The sequence below is a fragment of the Acanthochromis polyacanthus genome, chromosome 3 (assembly GCF_021347895.1).
Source record: "Acanthochromis polyacanthus isolate Apoly-LR-REF ecotype Palm Island chromosome 3, KAUST_Apoly_ChrSc, whole genome shotgun sequence".
NCBI lineage: Eukaryota > Metazoa > Chordata > Actinopteri > Pomacentridae > Acanthochromis > Acanthochromis polyacanthus.
In genome coordinates, this window is record NC_067115.1 from 16207885 (window position 1) to 16233079 (window position 25195).

A 25195-nucleotide genomic window follows, 5' to 3' on the forward strand; every position below is an offset into this window, starting at 1 on the left:
ATCAAGGGTACAGATTGTTGTTCACTGTGTATTGGGTTGTACTCATTTAGATTTAGACTGACTAGTATACAGAAACCTATGATGTTTCTGGTTTACAGCTGAGAACTAGTTGCTAAAAGTGCAGAATATTATTTATTATTATTTCATATTTTAGGTGTGATAATTGTCAGTAAACATTCTAAGAAGTGGAAATTGACAGGGTTGTATATACGTAGTGCTATTCTTGCACAATATTTGCCATTTAATTGCCCTCAGGATTCTGTCGTTGAGCTTACCAGTTTTACATAACAGGCAGATGCTGCAGCTAATGATGTTTTAATTCACATAAACAAGGAAACGAGTCCATCATAATTTGAATGTTAACAGTCCAAAATGAAAATATCATGTACAGCTTTCCTATTGGGTTAAAGAGCCCCCCAAAAAAAATAAAAAAAACATGAAAAATACTTTGTTAAAGTGAGAGGTCAGTAGCAGCTTTCATTTTTTTCTTACAATTTTTCGCTGCCCCCCCCCAAAAAAAAAAAATCTGCTGTACCCCCCTGTGTCCCTCAACTAAAATTAATCTGGATCCGCCCCTGCATGTTAATAAATTGCTTCTTAGAGAAACACCTCCTGTGCTGCTGGAATGGTGACAAAATAAAAACCCTTAGCATTAAAAAAAAATACGTCTTCAAAATAAAAGCTTGGAGGGAGCAGTTATTTTAACACTAGCAAAACAAAGGCTTGTCAGAATTGATAAACTGATTGACAGACCTTTATAAGAGTAATTTACATGCGATTCGGTATAAATATATAATGTGCACGTCATTTTTTATTAAAGATTTCATCCGCTGGAAATGATACGTCAACTGAGCAGCCTTGGTGGAGAACTGCACTCTCTGAGTACTTATCTTGTTGTGTCAACTGCTGCACAATAAAATCTGAACTAAAAACATATTTTCTGCATTTATTGTTCAAGTATTTATCAGTAATACAGTGAAAATGAGAGGAAATGTGAATATTTACTTTGCACGTCCATTTCGATGTGCGCCCCTAAATTAGGGTTAGGGGCCACTGTGCTCCTAGGAAAAGAAGTTAGTCTGGAGCCCTGCTCTAGAGGGAACACTCTCCTCTATTATGACTGTTAAAATGGCTGGTTTGGAGCCATGCCATAAATGGGAACCCACCCCAGAGATAATCAAGGCTTCAAAAAAGGCCACCAGGGAGGACAACATGGCTCAAAAGAATTCATTTTTCCCTCTTCTTTTCCTTTTCCTGTTTACAGTTGTGCCAGTTATTCTGAGTTTTCAGTCTTTATCATTTATTTTTGGGCCTAGCTAATAAGTTATTCACCCTGCTCCTGTGAGGTCCAGTCAGACCTGGTTTAGTCCTGATTTTAGTCCATGTCACCCTGCTCCTGTGGGACAGAGTTTAGTGTCTGATTGTAATTCTGTTCAGTGTATGGATAATTTAAGTTATGAAGATATGTTTTGTTTTTGCTTAAGCACTTTTTATTGTTTAGTTGGCTGATGTGGTCAACTTGAAGTTGTTGGGTGTGTGCATTAAAATCCTCCAAGACAAATGTTACAAAGTGGTTGCTGGAGTTATTTCAATTATGCAGATATTTATGGAAAATACTGAAATGTGTTGTGCACATCCAGCCACAGAACTTTCATCAGTATTTTACATGAACCATTTTCAATACTGCCTGCCCATGCTGTTTTTTTTCCTCCTTTTTTTAAGCTCAATGTTTTTTTGTTTTTTTTATTATCCCTTAATGTTATCTCTATAATATGGATTTTAACAGGCAAAATGCTCTTAAATTACACCAGAATGCAGGAAATAGGATCAATAATTTTCTAAATTTTCTGGGGGAGGGCCTCCAGACCCCTGTCAGCATCCTGCAGAAACCAATTCTCACTCTAAGGTCTGATCACAAGTTGGCAGGCTTGGGCTTATGCCCCATTTGGATCACGCACGCACACCTGTGTGTGCTCACCTGTATTGTTTTAGTAGAACAGTTAACATCTTCATTTCGGCCAATTCATGGTCTTGTGTGTTTCTGTGTGTGAGAACTGAAGTCAGTGTTAATCGAGAATTCTAGACTTTCAGATATCAGACTGATCAACTATATTTCAATCAGAGTCTCCTAGAGATTTTGCTTAAACTGATAACTTCCTCAGACAACTGAGGTGGTGAACCTTTTAAATTAACGAGTGCAGCATAATCACTTCGGTGGTTACTCTACACTTATTACAGACAAAACACTTTCATATCTGAAATATGTTTTGTAGAACCTTTGTCATCTCATTTCGTATCTAATGATGCAAAAGTGACTCAGCGACTTGTTGTAATATACAACCAAGCCAACACAATATGGTCTAACTGATTGAAAAGCAATCCCATCACACAGGAAGTTTTTTTTGAAAAACATTTTACTTTTTTTGCTCTTCGGTAGCTTTTTATCCAAAGATCAGCCAAGATGTACACAGAGAGCTGAGCACACTTGAGAAAGGAGGCAGATTCTTGAACAAGAAAAACCTCACAGCTTCTATCTGATACGTCATTCAAGTAGAGAGACGGGTCCTTCAAAGTCGCTCAACAAAAAAAACAATGCTGTCCAGAGTTCACAGTCAGGTCGCTGTTGTTGCATTGGGGAGGCTGGCGGCTTCATGTTGTGCACCCAGATTTCTCTATAGCAGCGTGAAGCGCAGGGCGTCAAATCAGATTCCAAATTACGCACAACACTGCAGATCCTGGAGACGGACTCGCCTATTTTCCACCCTGATTCACCGATGGAGCATCAACGCGGTGCTTCGTGTCCCGGCTCAAAGCCTCAACCAGTCATGACAGGTTGGCGATGTTGGCGAGGAAGCGCTGAGCCCACCACTCCTCCAGGTCTATGGGCACAAAGTCTGCACAGAAAAAACACCACAGGAGGCGAAGGATTAAAGCTTAATCTGCCCTCTGAGATGAACCCATTTTTGTGCATCACTTATTAAATTGTCACATGAATGGACAAGTCAGGCATTTCAAAAGCAACACGGTAATTTACAATTTGTGATATATACATGAGTGTATTCCTACACAAAGTTACTGAGTTACCCATTACAACGGTTAGAAATGTTTCAACCCTCTGAAGCCCAAAGTCTGTTGGCCACTTTGAAAGGCATGTTGTCCTCAAAAAAAGTCACCAGAGCCACAAACTGGAAAACACAATTGTTGGATTTTCAATTTCCTACTGTCCTTTTTTGATATGATGTTCTATCAGGAAACTTAACCAAATCCTGTCATCAAAATCACTTCATTCTACATCTCATTTGAAACATTGTTTATATTTGACAACGTGCTTTAAAAAAAAACTGCTCTATTGGTGCAACCAAGAAGCCATTAGTGATTCTGCTGTGACCAACAGTCAGGGAGAAAAAAAAAAAAAAAAAAATCAGGAACTTTTTGACAAAATATTGAAACAAATTCAAAATGAAAGCAGTAACATCTCTAGTATGTAGTCACCATTTTTAACCAGTATTAGTAACATTTTCTCTTTTTTTTATTTTTGCCGAATCAATAATCTAAGAAATCTATTCTTTTTTTAAAAACTTTATTTAATGATATATGGCGTCATAACGGCATTATCCGAGTTGTCTACTTCTAATCATAGTTGTGCTGCTTCTACAGAAGTGCAGGTCTTTATATTGTAGTGAAAAATGAACCCACAGTCAGGAAATATGTGACAGGTTGGACGGTTTCTCCGACAAAAATCACATCTGTGAAATAAAGCTACAAAACCAGATTAGAGATACATACATATCAGCATGCTAATGTGCTGATGCTTGGTGGAGATAATGTTTATCGTGTAGGCTAGAGTTCAGAGCATTAGCGCGATAACATTTGATAATTAGGTCTAAACACAAAGTCCATCTAAGGCTGATGAGAATGTCAATAGTTTTAAAGGATTTTTTTTTTTCCCAAACCGAAGTATTAGACAGATTAAACATGCCACAGCAATATTTATCTACTAGTCATTTCAGATTAAAGCTGCCATTTCTAGTCTGACTCACCAGATGTAGACGGTTATAAGTCTATTGGTGCACATTTCACACCACTTTCTCATCCCATTCCACAATCTGCATGTTGTTGTTTCCAAAGTCCCCTTCACAACAGCAAACAACAACAATCTCTGAGCTACCATACTGATTATTTCAAGTTTTGCACAGGACTTGGATCGGGCAGTAAGGCCGCCCTGCTAGTTTTTTGTTAAGTCAGTCGCTTTAATGCCAGCGCTTGCCTGCCTGCCTGCCTGCATGCAAATGTTTCACCAAAACAATTCCCTTGTGACTACTTTTCAAGAACACCGCCAGTACATTCTTGGCTTAGCTCTGACCAAGACAGTGGTAATTTATTTTCCCCCTAGAGCACAGTGATAATGAGGAGCAGCCAGACGACTCTGTTCTACAACGTGAAACTGTGCCATCCGTAACACCATGCATGATTTAAAAAGCAAACAACCAACCAGACAAGCACTGGAAGATTCAAGAAACTCCTTCAGAAAGTTATAAAGGTCATTCGAGCTGAAACACACTACATGTGAGCTGTTTAATTACTCACATTTTAACTACTGTTGATAAGAGCCAACAGCCTAAGTTGTTATAATAAAATAAAAAACAACCAGACAGGTTATCCAGCCTGAGAGACCAGCGATCCCCAGAGGAAACCGGAGCAGACAGGGGAGCGTGAGAACAGACAAAACCACAATCAGCAGCCGTGACTGGTTTATCTGGAATAGTCGGGTTCTCATAAACGGAATTAAAAGCCGACTGTTCAAACAGTTGCCTTCTGGATGCAGATAAAGTCAATGCAAAAGACACTTGGCTTACGATTCTTTCGGGGAGATGAGAAGAGCTACTCAGTTCTCCTGACAGGTTTAAAGAACCTGTACAATAAACACACGGTGAGCAGACTGGTTCAAAGAGCAGCCGGTTACTGAGGAGGAAGAGGGTTATCTGTTCGGATGCCATAAAGCCATATAGTGAGATTAGATGCTTAATGACGGCAGATTTACTTTGCCGTCTTATTTGAAGTATTTCAGCTGTGTCATTGGAGGTTCTTACTCTTCATCGCAGTACTGGGGGTCTTCTCAGTGTACTGAACGGGCCCCTGGCTGTTGGCTGATTCTCCACCGTCTCTGTCCTCCAGCTTCTGCTCCACCTCCTGCCATACTGCAAACAAACAACCACACATGGACTTACTCAATGACGAAAAACCGCTTTAATTGCAGCCTGGATACAGGTTTCTTTTATTTATTTGTCCTTCCACTTTTCACCCCCTAGACTCCTCACAAACCTGCACCACTCACTTTTAAAGCCAATTTGTGAAAACTAATGCAGACTGGTCACTTTGTGAAAGATTGGACAGGCTTGTGGTGTGTTTTTAATCAGCAGGGGTGAAGGTTTCCTCTTTAACCTTGAGATAAACCTCCAGGCTCAGTCTCTGCTGAAGGGTCTTTAAACAAACTTTTAGTTACACATTATTTGCTTTCTGACGGTGCATCCGGTGTAACATAAACTACTGCAAGGATGCCAAATAAATGGAACAAATAGCCTTAATCTAGTTGTATTTGCTGCCTGGGGGTGGGTGAAACACTAGCTGAACATATCTGGCTATAATTTCTGCTTTTTTTTTCTTTTTTGTGATAGTAAACAAGTTCCACAAGTTTCTGTCTCAAAGCAATTTGACAGAGTGTGATGGAGGTTTTTCTTTAGGCGAGCAGTGAATTAAAATGAAGCGCTCTAGCCTGAGCTGAACTTTGTGGTCACAAAGGAACAGCACAAAGCAGTCTTCAGTGGCAGCAGTCCAACAGTAACACAGACAGTCATTTATTTGCCAGTGCATGAAGACAGGGTGAATAGTGAAGACTCGTGATTTTAAATCATTGTTAGGTGTTAACTGACTGGAGGCAACATTCGTTTCTGAAGTCCTGCAGACATTTTGCTCAATTCTTCCAGCTGTGACCCCAGGATTCTTATGCAGTAAAAAAAAAAAAAAAAACAAGTATGGAAGTTATCTTTATCATTTGTCTGGTTTAGATAAGTATGAAAACGAAAGGAAAAGATAGTGGAAAGATATGTGTTCACAGGCTGTTTCTTTTATTTTGTTTTATGAAATATTTAATTCAAAATTTGCTGTTTGCACGCTGCCAAAATGTTATGAAAAAGCGCACCAAATTGAGGGTGAACTACTTGAAAATAGAGCAAAAAGTGTGACTAAAAGCAAAGTCCTCTGCAGAGCTTCTGCTCTGCAAATAGAGATATCTGCAAATAAATTAACTGCAGCAATATCTCTGAGTTACATATATACACCAATCAGGCAGAACATTTTGACCACCTGCCTAATATTGTGTTGGTGCCCCTTTTGCTGCCAAAACAGCCCTGACCCATCCAGACATGGACTCCACTAGACCCCTGGAGGTGAATATCGTATGTTTGTATTTATTTGCAGTGAGTCAGATGAGGGTCTGACTGTTTAAATGAAACTGAAAATGTAAAGGGATATATGTATGTTTTATTGTACTGCTTTCTGTCATAAAGTGACCACATAACTGCCTATCGTACATGTTGTTTTTTTACACAGCTAGCAGCCTACATTGTGATGTTTGGTCTTATTTGGAGCCCAAGCGATCCCGATTTGGTGGTCTTGGAAAGGTTATATCTGGACCAAGGTAATCCAAGCAACGATTACCTGATCCTTGTTAGCAAAACATGGGACTTCCTCATGCGGATCTTACTGATCCAGATTAACATTTTGAAAACCTGCCCACGCTCATTTCCTACTTTCAGCCGTCACAACCTTCAACCTTAACCTTGAGAGAAATAAATCTCCAAGGCTTCTTTTCCTGGAGGTCTGACTTTGCACTGCGACCCCCCCCCCCCTCCGTCTACTGATCCTCACCTTCATACACAAATCTGACGTTCTCCTCGTGTGCAGGAGTGAATCCCTCGGCGGAGGTCTCGGCCTTCGGTGTGGCTGCACTGTGGTAGCGCTTCCCATTGGGACGGTTGAACACGATCTTTGGGGGCGGAGAGCTGAAATGAAATGAGAGGAGTTTATTCAGCTGCTTGTGGATCGGGACGGTCGATAAAAACACAAAGCACAAGAGATTTATTTCAAAGTCAAGCTAAAAAATGATGGAGGGTGACTTCAGGCAGCATCACGGTTGACTGACAGCCTGTTACCAGCATATGGTGAAGCTTATGTTATGTTTTAACAGTGAATTCTCAACCTGTTTATTGGGCTAAACAAACAATAACATGTCCTCATCATCAATGAGTCTGCAGAGAAACTCATGTAGTTGTCAGAATGCATTTCAACCAAGATCGTACAGCTCATGACTGAATATCTCAGGATTGCCTTCACGCTGTATATATTGAATATTAGTGCAGATATAAAGTCTTAAAAGAAGCCATTTCTCTTACTGAAACAAAAACCTAGTTATTATATTTTCTGCTCTCAAATTCTACTCAAACTGCAATAGAATTCCACTCAGCTGCCTCTTCATGAGGCCCACTGCAGTCTGATGCAACACATCATGCTTTGATGGAAGTTCTGCCAAAGTGCTGAGTCATTCTTACGGACATTTTAGATTCTGTAGTTTGTGAAAGGCAAGAAGGAATACTGTGGCGTTCCCTGCGGAGGAAAATATATCTACTCAAGCGCTGTACATGAGTACAGTTTTGATATAGTTTTTCCATTTAATGCTACATTAAACTTCCACTCCACTGCATTTCAGAGGGAAACATGTTTTCGGCTCTACTACATCAATTTGACAGCGGGCAGCTTTAGTTACTTTTAAGATGAAGATTTTCAAGATAAATTTAGGCCAGAAGTTTCCAAACGTTTTGCCTTGAACATGATACAAAAAGCAGACGTCCTTGAGTCAACAACTCCACTACATACTGACTTAGATACACTGTAGTTCTTACATGCTGTGCTGTTTCATACTTGTTACATTGCCTGACAACAGAAACAGAAAATTATGAAAATAAGAACAGCTTTTTGGGAATTTTAGCTGTATTGAAATGCAGTGTGAATGAACACAGAGAGTAGGAGAGAAGTCGATGTTAAAGGACTGTATTGGCTGAGTTTAGGCAACACGAACACACTGCAACCCACCACATCATTTCAAAGTGTTTCTAAAGTTTCCACCATCTGTGAATGTCCCTCAGCTTTGCGATCCAAGCTAATGCTAACAAGAGCCAGATTAGACACATAATGTGCTCAAGATTTTCCAACTGCTGTGGTAACATTGCCATCAATAACAAAAGCAGTCCACTGTGTCATCAGTTCCTCAGATTGAAAACTTTTGTGTTCACTTTTGCAGCTAACAACAGAACATTTGCTGTGCTTGAATAATGACGGAATTAAACGTCTTCACACCTGAACAGCTTTTACTTTACACTTCCAAGTTTATGATGGCCAAAAATACACAATAAAAATTGATTTTCACCACACGGGATCTTTCAAACCCATTTGAAACTGACAAAAAAGAACTGTGTGGGTTACTGCAGTTCTCTCCTGCTCTCTGTGCTAACATATATTGCATGTCAATACAGCCGATTTCTGAATAAAGCTGTTCACAGCTTTTACGACCACAGTGTTGTCTGACAAACTCACCAAACATTTTAGCCAAACACAACAGTCTTCCACTTAATTCAGCAATTACTTCACACAAATTACAAAATGTCCTGGTCTCTTATTCACATCTGCTGTCCAGTCTTTTGCTCTGTGCTGTCAATCACAGACACAGAGAGGGTTTACTTCCTGAATGAGGTGTGGACAGCAGCAGCCTAGTTATATTTGAAGCTCCAGACACTACAGTCCACGTAGAACAGGACTAATACCAGGAGTAAGATGTCCATGGTGAAATTAAATATTACTAAAAGACACATTCTGAGAACATGTGAGACTTTCATTAACAATGATGAAAAAGATCAACATATAGGATCTTTAAACACATTTTGCTGTTGAGATTTTTGTAACTTAACTAAGATTTTAAGATTTTCACTCAAGTAAAAGATCTGAATGCTTCTTCCACTAATTTTTACGATTTTGTCCTGCTTGTTTACTTCACTTGTGGAAGAGCTGGACTGCACTGCCAACTGTTCCAAATGCACTTGAAGCTCAGTGCAGCTTTAAGTGGCATTTGGTATTAAAGCATTTCCCAGCAGCACCTGCAGGCCTCCTGCTGCGCTCAGAGCCACAGCAGGAAGACACAGGTGGGATCCCAGATGACGAATTGGTTTCACGGGCCGACACAGGTAGCAGACCCCACCGTCGAGCGTCTCATCCCAGCACATGAGACCTGAGAGCGGGGCTGGGGACGACTCGGGAGGAGCTGCGTCCGATAATGGGTGCAGGTCAAAGCGAGGTGTTACATGATCGCACTGACGGCGCACGTGCAAAGTATTTTGGGCCTGCTCAACCAGCAGCGCGTGAACAATAATAATGAAAACAATAATAATGCAAAAAAAAAAATACAACAGAATGAATAAAAAACGCAGACAGATACTTACTTTGACGTGAGCCACGACGTCGGCTTGAGTTTTAAGTCGGTGAATTTGCTCTCGACCTGTTGTGTTGGACCTGAAGCAGAAGTTTGGAGTTTTTTCACGCAGTTTTACATTTAAAGCTTCATAACTCGAGCAGACGCACCAGAACCAGTGTGACGTTACGTTGCATCACTCTTTACGTAACACACACTCACCTGTCCTCCGTTGTGTAACCAGTTTGCTGGGACCTCTGGTGATTGTGTACATCATGTGAACGCCACGAAGCTCCGCAGGGTCTGTGGTAGTTATAGGTCGGGTCCGAACATTCACTGTGAGCTCCGCAACTTGCGCTCCTCCGTCCGCTCCGCAGCTCCAGACGCTGCCACGGTGGGAATAAGCCGACTTCGTAGACCGGGTCAGCTGCTCCGGAGTCGGCCCGACGCCTGCAGGAGACTCGCTGTGACCTGTTGCCCGCTGCGTGTGCGTAAATACAAACTCCCGACCACAGGGGATGAACCGAGTGCTCCTGGCAGAGGTGGCGTGTAGGTCATTCAAGGAGAAAGCGGCTCCACATGCCGGGGATCACCCACAGGAGGCGGCGGTGGCGGGGGGGAGGTGCTTCCTGACGCCCGAGGAGGAGGATGGTGGTGACGGTCAGCTCCGCTTAAGTTCCGACACCCGCCGTAGCTGCTCCGCTCTCTGACGGAACACAAGGACACCGAACACTTTACTTTCACCGGGACGGAGAGCTGCCATGCTCAGCCAGCGTCCAGCCAGCCACAACAGAGTGCGTCGCTTCCGGCCAAGACTTTCAAAATAAAGTTCAGAATCAGCTTTATCCCTCCTGCTATTGTTCTCTTGGCTGAAAAAAACCCCAAAAACTTCAGCAAAAAAATCCCCAAATTTATAAAAAAAATAGCAAAATCTTCAGCAAGAAAATCCCAAAAATTCTTTAAAAGTTTTAATAATATAAGTTAAAATATTTTCAAAAAATGAATACAAACCTTCGAAAAAATCCTAAAAATATCTAAAATGATTCCATATACACGAGTAAAAGTTAAACTATTTTCTTTAATAACATTCAGGGAAAAAAATCTGAAATTTACTGAATTTTGATTGACTTTTTTCTGAATGTTCCGAGAGAAACATTTTATTAAACAATTCTTTTTTCCACCAAAAAATGTTCAAAAATTTCCCAAAAATGTTGAAAATCACTGTGAAAAAATATATATTTTTCCACATTTTCAAACTTTAATCCAGGTCAATTTGACGCACGTAATGACCCAAGCAATTAAAAATATGTATATATATATATTTTTTTTTACAAATAATAATGTAACATAATATGCATTTTTTGTTATAAGCACTCAAACAATTCAGTCACCCTCATTATATAGTAGATTAAGTAATATTTTAAGCTGCAGTTATCAAACCACATGTCTCCATTCCATTTATTCTCCAGTACTGAATTTCAGCTTTATGATTACTGAGTATATTACTGGGTTTCTTATGCTCTCTGCAGCCTCATGCTTTGAGGGGCTTTTATTTTGAAATGTGGGCCCCGTAGTTGGAGCTCAGGTTGTTTCTGTTTGTGTCTGAGTATTGAGCTGGTAAACCTCCTGAGTGCGTCACTGAAACCCCCTCTGATTGGGTTTGTGGGAGGAGCAATCGTATCACCTTTCACCTATTAAACCATAGCGGTATACAGATAAGATTGTCGAAACAAAAGAGAAAAACTGAGGTGAAACGGATATTATTCTGCAGCTTGCATGCTTGACTCGAACCTAATGATTTACTAGACAAAAACTAAGAAACTCTTAAGAGATGTTGCTACTTAAGTGATATTTCCCAGGACTGACAACATGCATGGTGTTCTTTTTTTATCTTCAGTTCTTAGCCACAATCTATAAAAGAGCTTATCTGTATAACATTTATCTGAGAGTTATTTCCTCAGCTAACCTTCTTCAGGTGGAAATCAACTGAGTGGCTCCACATGAGGGAAGCTGTCTGCGTTGAGCTGCTGAAGATCAGCCGGGACAAGAAGCAGCTCAGACAGGCTTATCCAGGGTGATATCCAACACTCCACTCAGCCCCCATTCATCTGCACTATCTGGGGCAGTCACCTGAGTCTCAGGGCTAATCATCAACAGTCCACACCACACAGGCTGAGCTTTAATGCCACCAAGCTCACATCCGTTCTTCAGCTTCTACCCTGCACGTTTGACACAATACACTCAGTAAAAATGAGCTCCACCAACCTTTCAAACAAATGTCTCAGTCTCAGGTTGTGTTATCAGATATTTTTTAAAAGCATTTATTGCTGGAAACATGTCATCCAAGAGTAATTTTATTGCGGTGCGAGAAAACAAAGAAAGACAAACTAAATTTTCCATTAAAAATTGAGATAAGCAACATTTTATACACTTTTCCCCTCAACCAGGTCAGTCCACATCACAACAAACATGTGCAATCATAGAAGATCCCCTATTCATGATGCATTTAATCATTTTTAAGACTACTGACAACACTTCAAATAAATCATTCACTTTTAGTTTATCCCCAACACATTTTCAATTACTTTAAAATTGCATTCGAGGTTGCTATTTGGGTCAAAGAGCGCACCAGAAATTCTACATTGTATCATTTCAGAGAATTGTCCAGTTTGAAAATGTTTCTAATAGTGAATTTCAACATTAAGCTGAGCTGAGTTTCATTTAGGTGCACCAGTTCCTGCGTCAAGCAAAGACAGTTAGTTTCAACTGTGCTTCTTCTGCTATTTTATACAGTAAATTTACTAAATATATTCTGTACCACTGTAGTTTTAACGTCTTGAACAAAATCTGCCCATTCACGCCTTAATCTCACTGCTCATCCACACTGTCCTTCAGTGTTTCCAGTCACAGTACTTTATCACTAAACTCTACTGGAGTCATATTCAACATCAGTAATGAGAAAACAACAACAGCAGCGACAATGTGTCAGTGTAGTAGTTAAAAAATGGTTTATCTGCTCAACAGATACAGTGAGGTGCAAAAGCCTGAACATAAACTACCAGGAAACCACTTTGTCTGAGCAAATTGTATTTTTTTTTTTTCAAATAACAAAATTACCTACAATGTATAATCCTAGAACAGTGAGGAAAACTGGCCATTTGTATGGAAATCCTGCTAAATATTACACTTCAGTTCCATATGCACATTCAAACATTTAACATGTATTTAATGGCTTTTAGATTTCCATAAGTGATGAAAATCATTTCTAGGTAGTTTCCTACAGACTAACGACCTTTACTGAGTAAAAAGCACAAACAGCCCATGATATTATAGACCTTGAAACCACAGTAAAATATACACGATGAACAAGACAAACATAAAAAAATCTCTGCAGTCCTGAGTTGGTGAATACAGTACGTTTGATACTGGTTGATTTTGGATACATTTTATCAACATGTTGTATCAATTCATTCTATTACTAAAGTGATGCAGTCAGAGAAAAACCTGTCCTCTTCTTATGAAGTATGGCACTGAGTCTGATCATGTTGAAGAAAGTACACAGAATCTCATTAATAAAAGTGAGATTGGAAATAAAAGTCCAACTAGATAACATTTGTTCTCCTACCTGAAGCCACACATGAGTGATGGGTAGTAAGTGAAAAGTTCTCTTGATAAAATGCGGACGTATGTGAACATGTTGTGTGCTGGGTTCGTGTGTTTCTCAGTAATGAGGATCACAGTCTTCCACGAGGCTGTCTGTGATGTAGTTGGCTTTCAGCAGCTCCTGGTAATAATCTTTCTCCACTTTTGTGTTGACGGTCCAGGCGACAACCTCCACCCCCCTCTGGGCCCAGTACTGCACATAGTCCCTGCAGACAGCACACACAAACAGTGGTCCTCTGGTGTGAACAGAACGTTAAGGACCTTTTAAAGCAAATAACCCGACAGACAGACAATCCACAATCTACTCAGAACATCTCAGCAGGTCTAGTAAAATTTAATCAAACAAAAACCCAGGATGAAAAAAAAAAAAAAGATTGTGATGTCCTTATAACTCTTTCAGACCAGATTTTTTTTCTGCTGAGATTTTCTTGAGACATTTTTACCAAGTCTTTTGTTTTAGTATTTTTACATAACCTGGCAATAGCCAGATTAATAATTGTGTAGTACTTGATAGTACTCCACAATATCAATCTGGGACCGCTCCATGTAAATCCGTTCGGAGGAAAGAGGCACGGATTGGACAATGTAACAGTATGTCCCGCCTCTGACAGGTTTGTTTTTAGCCAATCGCGGGATCTTCACAACGAGCGGAGCCAGTGGGTAGATTAAACTCTTACCAAAACCCGTAGGTAAAAAAGCACAAACATCTTTACCATCCAGAAATGCGCAAAGCGCCTCTCGTTGTTCTTCCTTCAAAGAAGCGATAGGAGATTCAGCTAAAACTGACTTAATAGCAGCATCTACACGATCGTTGTCCTCCGTTGCCATGTTTGTTTTGATCTACTGGCGCTTGGTCTCGTCTTCACACCCGGATATCCCGCGCCACACACGAATACTGCTGCGTGATTGGCCCGTGCCAACTTGGCTCTGTACGGACAGTGAATGCGGGAGCGGAGCAAGATGCTTTCTTGAGAGATTTGTGAACTCACAAATATTGCGAGAAATCAACTTGCTGGCAAGGTTAATTTTTACATGTCCATTACAACAGATGCCACGACTGAATGGGCCTAAAATGTCATTAAAAGCAGGATATGTTTTTAACATTTGGAGGTGGATGACTGCATGCATCTACATGTGTGTGTGTGTTTTTGTGCAGGTCTGAACATGAACAATTTTACATGTGTTTGCTTTTAAATAACATAAAATCAAGACATCAGTTTTGATGTCTTTGTAAAATATCATGAATGCACTGTCATACTTTATAACATAACAGACTCCATGCAGTAACTGATCATACAACGAACTGGGACAGACATCAGCTTGTGGATACTTTTATCTATTCTCTTACGTTCGATGAGCGGCCTCGTAGCAGTTTCTGTGGCACAACGTACGGGTGGACGTTGCATTTGTCATAAAAGACACGTTTTTCCTGTGCAGTAGGGCCTCTTGCATCTGGTGGCCTCTCTTCTATCATCATAATTAGTCTGCTAAGGATGCGGTGCCTCGGTGGAGTTATGTGACGATTTGAGTATGTTTGTCTGTCTGTCTGTTTGTCTGTCTGTTCGCGACATTACTCAAAAATGGATTTGGATGAAATCTTAAGGGAAGGTCGGAAATGACACAAGGACGCAGTGTCTTGCCATCGACACTGTTGTGTTTTAGGGTTTTCAGTTTGTTAAGTACACATTCTGAACCACAAAAAGTGAGTAAAGTTCTTTTAAAGTCTCTTACATCTTGACTTTAGATCATAACTACAATGAAACTCACGGTGAGACGAAGTTCTTCTGTATGAGGAAGGCTGAGACCCCGCAGAGCTTCCACAACACGTTATGGTGCGCCCAGTCCAACACAATGTCCATTAGTGTCATCCAATGGTGTTTCCATAGCGACGGGAAACGTGGGGTGCCGTCTCCGAGCCGACTCAGGCTCCACGGCCGGTGGGTCAGCGCTGTCACCACCTCTGGATCACTCTGTCTCATCTGGTTTTGGGATTGAAGACAAAGTGTTGGTGAAAAAGCTACAACAATAACACACAGGAGGAGAATGTGAGCAAAGGTTGTTTTTTTTAGGAGAATGTAGTGATTAAAGCATGACAGAAGCTCATGTCGTGTTGGAAACCTTTTTTTGTTCTTATTCCAGTTTTTCTGAGACAAAACTAGCGTCTTCATTATTATAAAACTGCCTATCTAGAGGTGGAAGTTCTACTGTGACAATTTCAGCTGTACATGAGCTTTGGTCTGCTTGTCGGAGTATCCCAGCCTACATAATCACTGTGTGGTGAGTGTAAATGAGAAGCAGAGCTGAAACACTGGGATCTGTGTGGTTAGACAAAGAATGTGTGCTCTTATTGTTTGACCAATTATACTATGGTATTTGCAAAGACATCCTCTGAGTGTGTAACGACTGACGCAAAGTAAAACAGAGTGAAGTGACACAAGTAAAAGAAAAAAAACCTGGAAGTTTAGTTAATGGTAAAAGTTCATTGCATATTGTTGATGCAAGGAACATACAAGCAAGTTGACCTGAACAAACCATTTATTTTGGTATTGTTTTGCTGCAATGCGTGCTGGTTGATTAACAGAAAAAAGCTGAACTAAATCCCTTTTTTTGTGTAATGTACTTGACTGTATTTCTTACTGTTCTCCTGTGCTAGCTTTCTTCTTTGTCTGTTAATTAGACAAAATACAATCAAATGAAAATAATCTACAGTAACAGAGTGTAAACTGAGCCGGTTGAGCTACAGTACACTGACAGTACACCTCACAGCTCCCTCTTACCCTGTAGATGACTTTGGGTTGGAAGGAGCAGACAATGCTGCTGTTGTAGAGGACTGGATGTTTCTTATACAAGTCCTTAAGAGCTGCGGCTGCCTGGGTGGAGAGGAGAAACACATAGTTATTGGAGGTCAGTCAGCTGTTTACACACTGTGTGACACTTCATGTTTTTGTTTGTGGGTGTTCTGTCCGACCACTCGGTGGGAGCCAACAGCTGTGTACGTACAGACACACAGCTGCAGAGCCTCAGCTCTGAAACAATAACCACCGCAGCGGCTCTGCATTCCTCACTGATGGAAAAATGCGCTCAGTCATCAGATCAAGTGGCAAAAATCTTCTTAAAAAGCAGAATGAAATGGTAAAAATGTTGCTGTTTAAGTGGCACTGAGTGAATGCCTGAACTGCACCTCTAAGCTGGGAGACTGTTGTTTCTGGCAATAAACCTCCTCAGATAGATCATTTCAAGAAACATGGAGCAGTAATGCAAAATGGTGTCAAACAAACAAAACATTACTTGTCTGTGGTAACGTGCTCAGTGTGAGAATATGAAGTTTGTGTGTGTGTGTGTTTCGGGGGTTTGTTTGAGTAGAAAGTGAACTGGAACATGTGCTGTGGACAACTCGTTATTTGCTGAGTAATTGTGACTTGCTGATAATGATAACGCATGCCACTAAAATGAACTAATAATTAAACCACCGGTGTTTAGTTTATGTAACGCACAAGTTTCTAGAATTCAAAGTTACATCTCTGGCATAACAGCAGCCAGAATTTACATCATGTTCAGTTGATTTTGCTTATGCAGTATTGTAATGCACTGCAGTGAAACCTTTAGAAAAGTCACACAAAACTAAAGCATTAAATGAATGAATTTGCTTCCATTCTGTCAATTAATACAGAGCTACAACGTTTAAACAACTTTGTCAAACCTGTGCAGATACACTGTGGTCATTTTGTACAAAAAGCACTTCAAATAAGCAACAAAATATAAATGATGGATTGCACATCATCAAGTGTACGTTTGTTTGTTAGTTTTATCTTCACCTCATCTGGATGACCTTTGACATCAAAGTAGATGGTGAGCTGCAGTTTGATGCATTCCTCCACCGCCTCCTCCAGAGTTGGGATCTTCTCTCCAGCAAATTTGTCCCTGGTGACGAAGGAAACAAGTGAGGCTCACGTGCATGACAGGCATTTTTCTGTTTTTCCTCTGTGTGAATGATGAAATGCCTGTGAGTGATGGATACAGGCGCCATGCATCTGCCATATTCTCAGTCTAGACGCTGGAGTTTTTGTGGGTAAGGTTTGACAACATAATAAAACTATGGCACCTTTATGATTGCAGTATAATCCTATACAAAGCAGACATGTTAATAAATTGTCTTTATGCTTAAATGATTTCTAAACATGACATGGTTTTTTCCATAAGATGTTTTGTTAGCGCAGCAGATGACCTGCGACTTCCATATTGTTACTTTTAAAACACTCAAATGCTATAGAGTTTCATATCTCTCACAGGTTCTTCCTCTTGTACCTTTTCTATTGTACACACATAAGGAAACTTTTTCATTCATCTCATGATTTCCCCGATACAGGTCAGATGTTCTAAAACTATTAAATCGTCTCACTTTGTGCCAATTTTCCAGACAGTGTCTGAGTTTGTTAATTTTCAGGGACTATTTTGAACCTTTCTGTCTTTCTTCTGTCTTCAAAAGGAGCTGTTTTTAGAAACTCTTTTGGGTCTTTTTTCTCGCCTGTATCACCAACTGCATGTCTCTGCTTAGGCACAGCAATCTGCCTCCCTCCTTTTTGCACAATTTCTTAGCGGTATCATATTTATATTCTGTGCTTTAAATGTTTTCTTGCAGACCCTTTCAACATGTAGTCATAGAACAATCTGAGCAGCCCTAGAAGATGCACCGATTGATATATTCTGCCCCAGGCTATTCTACCATACACAGGAACTATAGTGATCTGGTCTACTCCATGTTAAACAGACATGAGTCACAAACCAATAAAATATAATTTTGCCCAAAGTATTTAGCATTTTCATGGCACATCCTTCCTGCTGTCATACCTCCAAGGCTTTGACAAGTTTGTCATTAGAAAAGAGACTGCTTCCCTCTGATGCCTTTATTTAAATAGTATTTCTTTTTAAATTGGGTCTTTGTTCTTGCATTTACAGTACCAGTCAAAAGTTTGGACACACCTTCTTATTCAGTGCTTTTTAATTATTTGTACTATTTTCTACATTGCAGATTAATACTAAAGATCAACACTTTTTTGTTTACAACATAATTCCATATCTATTCTTTTATAGTTTTGATGTCTTCAGTATTAATCTGCAAAGTATACAAAAATTAAATAAAAATCCCTGAATGAGAAGGTGTGTCCAAACTTCTGACTGGTAGTGTATGTCTTGATAGCTCACTTTACAAATAAAGAAGACATTTAGAAATAGGAAGATGTGCTTTTGATTTTAAAGCACCGTTTCACTCTTAAAATTAGTCTAACTCGTCAGATTTTTTATTGTTTTCATAACTTTAAGACTCATGTAGCTCAGTATAATACTATTTTTGTTTTCCAATATTTTCTTCTTTTCTTTGTTTTGTTTGTAACAGATTTGAAATGGATTTAGTTTAGTGTTTGAGGCTTTTTGGCTTATTTGTGTGTTTTTTGTTGATGCTACAACATTGGTCTATTTGTATTTTTTGTCGTTCCGCTGTCTGTTAATCACGTTTCTGTGTCCGAAGACAAAATGATGCATCGCATCTCTGCATCTCGAGCAGCCTATCCTCAGATTTATGTTTTTTTAAAGTAAATAAACAAGGATTACGAACTGATTCTGACACGTCAACAGCATATCCAACATTCACCCAATCAACACTATTACATGACCAACAAAGATCGGTTGTTGACTCATTTTGTACCTTTAAACACATAAACAGCACTCTACAACAATGTAACTTCACTTTCACCTCTTCTTTACGGTGTGTTTTCTTGCCATCTTTATTTCTACTTAGTTTGTCAACAAAAAGAGCTCAGGGTCAGTAGAATGCCATTGTCAGAACTCCGTGATACATTCATTCACGGTGTTTTAAATCCTGACAGTGATAATAAAAAAAACAGATCTGGCAAAAGAATTTCCTTCAGCTTGAATACAGTCATATCTTATCTGATCTTATCTTTAACTGGTGGAAAAGGCACAAAAATATTGTCTAGTTGTTACTTCAGTTTAAACATACCAGCACTGAATCAGTCTGCAAACACATGTATCGTGTTAAATCCTAAACATCTCTGTGGGCCTTCTATGTGGATCCCTTGCTGCCTCCTTACCTGAGTCGATGTTTGGCTGCTGCATCCAGTTTACGCAACTGGGAAAACGTCATCTTGCTGAGTGGCCCTGACCCGTTTGTGGTCCGATCCACAGTGTCATCGTGCATCAGTATCGGGACGCCATCTGCTGAGAATTCAAGGTCCAGTTCCACACCAGTCGCACCATTTTTACTGGCCTGTAGCAGATCACACAAAAATACGTTTTACATTGACGGACTGTTGTTAGCGGTAGCCTTAAATCTTTCAAGTTTTGATCTCATACTACACTATTTTTTATTCTGAAGGTATTTCGACTTTTTATCTGAATTTAAAACAGATTTAAGAAAATCACTGCAAAATGAAGTGTCACATTACAAGGGAAACAGAATGAGAATTAGACTGTTAACACACCAATAAACTGGTTGGGCCACTGAGTCAGCCGTTACAATCCCACTGCAGAAATAGCAACATGAGACTGTTTTGGCTTACAACTGTCAGAAAGCTTATCTAGAAACAGCATCTCTATTGCAAAGTTTGGCCTCGAGCAAGCACTAACATATTTTTGTGCACTGTGCACTCAGACTGATCTGTATCATGATACTGTTAATCATGACTGTGGCCACACTTTGATCCGGTTCCAGTGTACAGAATAGTCGGGTGTGGCTGGCTGACAATTACACAGAAGAAGTACTGCTGACAAACTAACCTTTAATAAGCTAACATTACGGAAAAAACCTGTAGGTTTTTACCTCTGACTTACATGAGTTAGCAAATTGTGGGACTGATGCTTTCTTCAAATTGTGTTTATGGTCATATAAACAGGCCTGGCTGAGATCTGATCACAGTGGGAGCAAAACCACCTCCAAATGTGGTCTGGATGATCGGATCACAGTGCATTACTGGTCGAAAGTTTGTTTAGTTTTGTTTTTGACCTTGATAACAAGTCTACATTGTGTTTTTTATATGCTTGATGTCATATCATTGGTAAGAAGGCAGTCGGTGTCATGGAAGAGCATTTCCACTGAAAACCTGCAGTGTACCGATGGCAGTCTCAAAAAGCGCATCGATTCAGATCTCCATGATTTCATGCAGAACAAAGCAAAGGAACAAAACCTGTAAATTTTGTAGTTTAGAGCTTTTTATATCATCAGTCTTCTTCAGAATAGGTATCTGATTTGAGCATGTATTGTCGAATTACTCATATATTACAACTTTGAATTGTGCAGCGGTGACGTAGAGTTACATCTAAGCCATTGTACGGCATAAAAGGATTATTTTTGTGGACAAATTTGACACATACAGATGAATTTTTAGGGGCATAATCAATGTCAGGTGGGGTAATTTAACATGCGACTATTTCTGTCCAAACAATATACTGATTAGATGTCTATGCCATGTGTAAATTGGGGAATAGTGGTCACAATGAATGAGTAAACTGTTTGTGTCTGTAGATTCTCAATCACCCAGGCCATGGTAAACCTTGGAGCATCACTAGAAAGCAACAGGACTTCTCTTTAGGGTTCTTAAAGACATTTCTTTTCCTATCAAAGACATGAATTGAAGAAGACTTGGATAAAAGGTGATACTGCTGCTCTTGGATACATTTTTGAGTTGATCTCTTGCAAAAAAGAGGATAAACTCTAACATTGGCCAGGCTATGCAGTGGCAGTGTGGATATTGTGTGCTGCTGCAGTCTTGGCTGCATAGTGTCTTCATATAGGGGAAATCCTGTTGTCCAGAGTTTTACTTCCCTTTTAATGGTGCAAACTGTACTCCAGAACTATGGTAATGTTTTTCATTATTGTCAGGCAGGACCATATAGCATATTTCAGCCTCCAGTGGTGGTTTGTCCTCTAAAAACACTGTTAACCTTTAAGTGTGAAGCTTCAAATCTTCCCAACCCTCCTTCTCCTCTCACCTCCCGGATAGCTGCCATCGTGTTCTCCGGTGCGTCGTGCCCACCGCCCCGGTGAGCGACCACCGACACCTTGCCGGAGCCCACGGTTTCCCTTGGCCGGGTGGCAGAACCTGGAGGGCTCGGCTAGCTGGTACCTGGGGGAACCGGAACATGGTTACAAAGACGGTAGACGAGGCGGTGAAGACGGTCGTCCACACCGGACTGCGGGTCCCCAGCAGAACCACCACGAAGACAAGCGAGTACAGGCTGACTTCGCCCTCCCAGCTGCAGCATTGTTGTCCTCCTTTTTTAGTCCTCCTGACTTCGAGTGTGTCTGAGAAAAGAAAAAATAGCAGCTGTCAGCAAAACCAACGCCCTCTTCTTCTTCTTCTTCTTTTTGTTTAATGGCAGTTGGCACGCAACTTTAGGTGCATTACCGCCACCTTCTGGAATGGAGTGTGGGGCAGGAAGGCCCCAGCAGCCCTTAAACCCTCTCTCTTAAACCTGTTCTTTCCATAAATAAAAGCAATGCTCTAGCAACATGTTTCAAAGATAAATTACTCAAAATTTCCCTGACCTCGAATTTAATTTTACTATCACAGACTTTCCTCTTGAATACTCTTCTCTGCTGCTGAAACTTGGGGCAATAAATCAATACATGTTCAACATTCTCCTCCACTCTACAGCATTCACATTCCCCTGTATTATGCTTACCAATAATTCTCAGAGTACTATTCAGCCCTGTGTGCCCGAGTCTTAATCGTGACAAGACATCCTCCTCTTTCCGGCCTAAACAGCCCTGTTCTACTAAATTCCCCCTCTGTCAGTGTGAATGTTTAAGTTCGGCACGGTCATGCTCCGCCCGGCTATGGTACATCATTAGCTATTGAAAGTAATCAATGAAACCCTTAGCTCACGTAAAATATCAACACAGTTTCATTAAAACACACATAGTTATACTTTACAGCTCCCCACAAGGGGCACACGAGAAAACCCAAACATATATTTATATGCTTTTAAAAAATTGCATCATATTAGCATATCCGGGTCAGAGTGAGGTTGCTTCCTGTTAGTATCCGGCTAGCTACTCACGTGGTTTCCTTTGGTTGTCTGTTTCTGTGTTTCTATATTTACGTAATCTGTCGGCAGTCATGGTGAGCTTCTTTATTTTTCCTCAAACTCTCATATTACTTTTACAGTTCTAAAAATGACCACAAAGTCGTGAAACGTTCATTTTTAGCAACATAGGCTAGATGCTGCTTTGTTAGGTTTGTATAGGAACCTCAGTCAGTGCAAACAGTTTGGAGGTTAATCTGTACATTGGACGAAAACATAAACACAGCACGCACATAATCTCCTTTTGTGATTTGGAGGATACCGTTTTATGTGTAGTTTCTATTGTTATGGCTGGGAAAAGGGATAGATTAAGCCAATTGTGCGCAAAAAAGTTGTAGTTGTTCGACTGATCAGAATGTGGCGCTTTTAAGAGCAATAATCATATAGTGTGACCAGTACACAGACACTCCTAGGAGCAGTGACTATGAAAGGTTATTCTAAAATTTCCACAGATGACGAGAGAAAGCTGATGACAGGCTGTTGGTGTGCCAGTTGCTTGAATGTCCATACCTCCACCATTTGTCATCTAAGAATTTGTATTATCCATCAGGCTGCAAGCAGCAATTTTGTGCAGGGGGAGTGCACCTGAATTAAAGATCTATAACACAGCTACATGATACAAAATGCATGTGAAGGGTCAGAATAATAGAAAAGTCTGTGCAGTCTAATGTAGTCCATTGCAGTAACTCTTTTACTTTCTGTGAGTTGTACTGATGTTATTGCATTGCTTTGTGTATTTCATTATTATATTTGTTCTTTATTGTTTATACATCCAATCCATAACATGTCAGAAGAAGGTGAAAATTGCAATTTCACAGAGCAGAAATGATATATTTTCCCACACACAGTCCAAATCCTAAATAATTCAGTTTACTTTGGCAGAGGACAAACTTGATTATTACAGTTTTGGGTTATTTTGCATTTTTTCAGCTGATTAATTATTCTTCTAATTGTTTTTGCTCTGAAGAATTGTCCAATTTAACTATTCATGTTGTTTTTCTACAGATCAGGTCAGTGCTGCTGTGCAGGTTAACCTCCCATGTATTATCCTGTACCAGAGGATCATGTCTGCTCACAGGTCGGATGTCATACGGTTTGCAGCCTCTATCACCAGGTCACACACCAGTCCAACACACCTTCCATGGACACCAAATACCTAAAGTCACAGGCTTGACCAGATACTCAGACTTGTCCACTCAGAAGTACACCATGATTTACACCCTGCCTCACATAAAGCTCCTCAGAGCCATATCCAGGCTCAAACTGCTCCAAACTGCAATCACCGTGGTCATCTTGCCCCCAGTGTATGTTCTCTACTTCCAGGGAGAAGTTCCCTTCTTTCTTGTCAGCTACACGACAGGGATAGCGCTGTTTGCTGGTGTCATGCTCTACACTGCCAGTCACTTCTTCAGGAGGGTTGTGGGGATGATGTACCTTGACCCGTCCCAGACCACGCTCAAAGTGTCCCACCTGACCTTCTGGGGCAAGCGCCATGATTTCTTCCTGCCCGTGTCGGATGTCATGACCATTGGGGATGCAGGGGACGCTGCAAATGAAACCATACTGAAACTTAGGAGATACAGCAGTCCACAGACTTTGTATTTCTCTACTCATTTTGGACGTGTGGTGGACCCGCAGGGGTTTGAGAAAGTGTTTGGAAGTTTGAAATGATTATTTGTCAAAATGTAAAGACTCTCCTTAGTCTCTTAAATATTGTAATTAACATATCGGATGTTATGATCTGATTTACATGAAATACAAAGCTAAAGATTGTACACTGGAGGACTGTCGCTTTGTTCATTTCTGACTGATGCCATGTTAAACAGACATTTAAATGTTATTGGTCTGCTGCGTTTACCACGCTTGTGATTGTAAAGTAGGAATACACATTTGAAGGCCTCAGCCGGACTGTGGCCTTTAGAGTAAACATGCAAAGGGTGTTTGCCGTCATATGCTCAAATTACTGTTGTCTGGTAATCAGTGATTTAATGTGTGAAGCTGGAAATAAGTAAAGTAAAACCTAAAATCTTCATCATACCAGTGTCCTATTATTTGAAATGCCTTAATAGTCATATTGCATATTAACGTTATGACTAACAACAGGTTTGTCAACAAAGGTACATTACAGGAAATATTCTTCAATGCTAGAGACTCAGCAGGAGAGTGGAAGAAGAACATTGTCACAGATAAAAAGATAAAAAATAATTTTGAATTTTACTTTTGTTTTTCCATTGAACAACATGACTATTGTCAGGTTGCCTATCAGAACCTTGTACCAAATCAAATATTACATATTATGTGTATGCATAAGTTTCCTTTTTGCCCTGTTACACCATAAGTCTTAACAAATGCAAGCAAGAATGCAGTTCAAAATAACACTGAAGCATCCTAGTCTTGGAATTGGGAAGCATCCTGTAGTGAAAATTCATTGTATTAGAGATTGTCAAGGAGAAGCACTGCTGTGTTACATGATAAAAGTAGACTTGTTATTGGGAGCACTGAAGGTTGTGAAATTAAGTTTCTTTTGAGCAAAAACTATAAATTTTGTCAGCCTGCTTCACTTGCTCTGACATCTTGTATGTCACAGTGACTGTCTCTTCTGCTGCAGAAAAAAAAAATTGTGCACATTGCTATGGGAAACTTTAGTCTCTTTAGTCTTCTCTGAACACCTAATTTAAGTTTCATCTTGAGCATCAGGAACTTTTTCTTAAACAGTTCCAGAGTTTCTTTGCTACATTCCTAGTTGCTGTAGCCTGCTAGTATATGTATTGCTGTTTGGGTGTACACTACCTTTCAAAAGTTTGCGGTCACTTAGAAATATTATTTTGAAAGAGAAGCATTTTTTTCAAAGAAGATAACATTAAATGAATCGCAAATACAGTCTAGACATCGTTGATGTGGTAAATGACTATTCTA

The 25195-nt window shown here is 40.1% G+C and overlaps 3 protein-coding genes across 3 annotated transcripts; 1 reads left to right on the plus strand and 2 right to left on the minus strand.

The window, feature by feature from the left end:
• Nucleotides 1-932: 932 nt before the first annotated feature.
• Nucleotides 933-10320, minus strand: mcrip2 (MAPK regulated corepressor interacting protein 2). Its single transcript, XM_022189452.2, has 5 exons — nucleotides 9740-10320; nucleotides 9549-9618; nucleotides 6928-7061; nucleotides 5091-5198; nucleotides 933-2894 (listed from the first exon to the last, which is right to left on the minus strand). Exons 1-5 carry the CDS (start codon nucleotides 9792-9794, stop codon nucleotides 2824-2826), a joined length of 438 nt encoding a protein of 145 aa, XP_022045144.1. The 5' UTR covers nucleotides 9795-10320; the 3' UTR covers nucleotides 933-2823.
• Nucleotides 10321-11822: 1502 nt separating this feature from the next.
• gde1 (glycerophosphodiester phosphodiesterase 1) lies at nucleotides 11823-21350 on the minus strand. Its single transcript, XM_022189450.2, has 6 exons — nucleotides 21185-21350; nucleotides 19288-19463; nucleotides 16996-17101; nucleotides 15958-16050; nucleotides 14948-15159; nucleotides 11823-13386 (listed from the first exon to the last, which is right to left on the minus strand). Exons 1-6 carry the CDS (start codon nucleotides 21200-21202, stop codon nucleotides 13239-13241), a joined length of 753 nt encoding a protein of 250 aa, XP_022045142.2. The 5' UTR covers nucleotides 21203-21350; the 3' UTR covers nucleotides 11823-13238.
• Nucleotides 21351-22206: 856 nt separating this feature from the next.
• On the plus strand, nucleotides 22207-24314 carry tmem186 (transmembrane protein 186). The gene is made up of 2 exons (XM_022189451.2): nucleotides 22207-22317; nucleotides 23285-24314. Exons 1-2 carry the CDS (start codon nucleotides 22315-22317, stop codon nucleotides 23948-23950), a joined length of 669 nt encoding a protein of 222 aa, XP_022045143.1. The 5' UTR covers nucleotides 22207-22314; the 3' UTR covers nucleotides 23951-24314.
• Nucleotides 24315-25195: the final 881 nt, after the last annotated feature.

What these genes read in the sequence shown, in the direction of transcription:
- mcrip2 (XM_022189452.2), bottom strand. Translation starts at nt 9,794, where the DNA reads ATGATGTACACAATCACCAGAGGTCCCAGCAAACTGGTTACACAACGG. An exon ending in GGTTACACAACGGAGGACAG is followed by an intron (nt 9,619 to 9,739) that starts GTGAGTGTGTGT and finishes CTTCTGCTTCAG; the next exon opens with GTCCAACACAACAGGTCGAG. An exon ending in CGTCAGATTTGTGTATGAAG is followed by an intron (nt 5,199 to 6,927) that starts GTGAGGATCAGT and finishes GTTTGTTTGCAG; the next exon opens with TATGGCAGGAGGTGGAGCAG.
- gde1 (XM_022189450.2), bottom strand. An exon ending in TCAAAGGTCATCCAGATGAG is followed by an intron (nt 16,051 to 16,995) that starts GTGAAGATAAAA and finishes CTCTCCACCCAG; the next exon opens with GCAGCCGCAGCTCTTAAGGA. An exon ending in CAGAAGAACTTCGTCTCACC is followed by an intron (nt 13,387 to 14,947) that starts GTGAGTTTCATT and finishes TGCTGTCTGCAG; the next exon opens with GGACTATGTGCAGTACTGGG.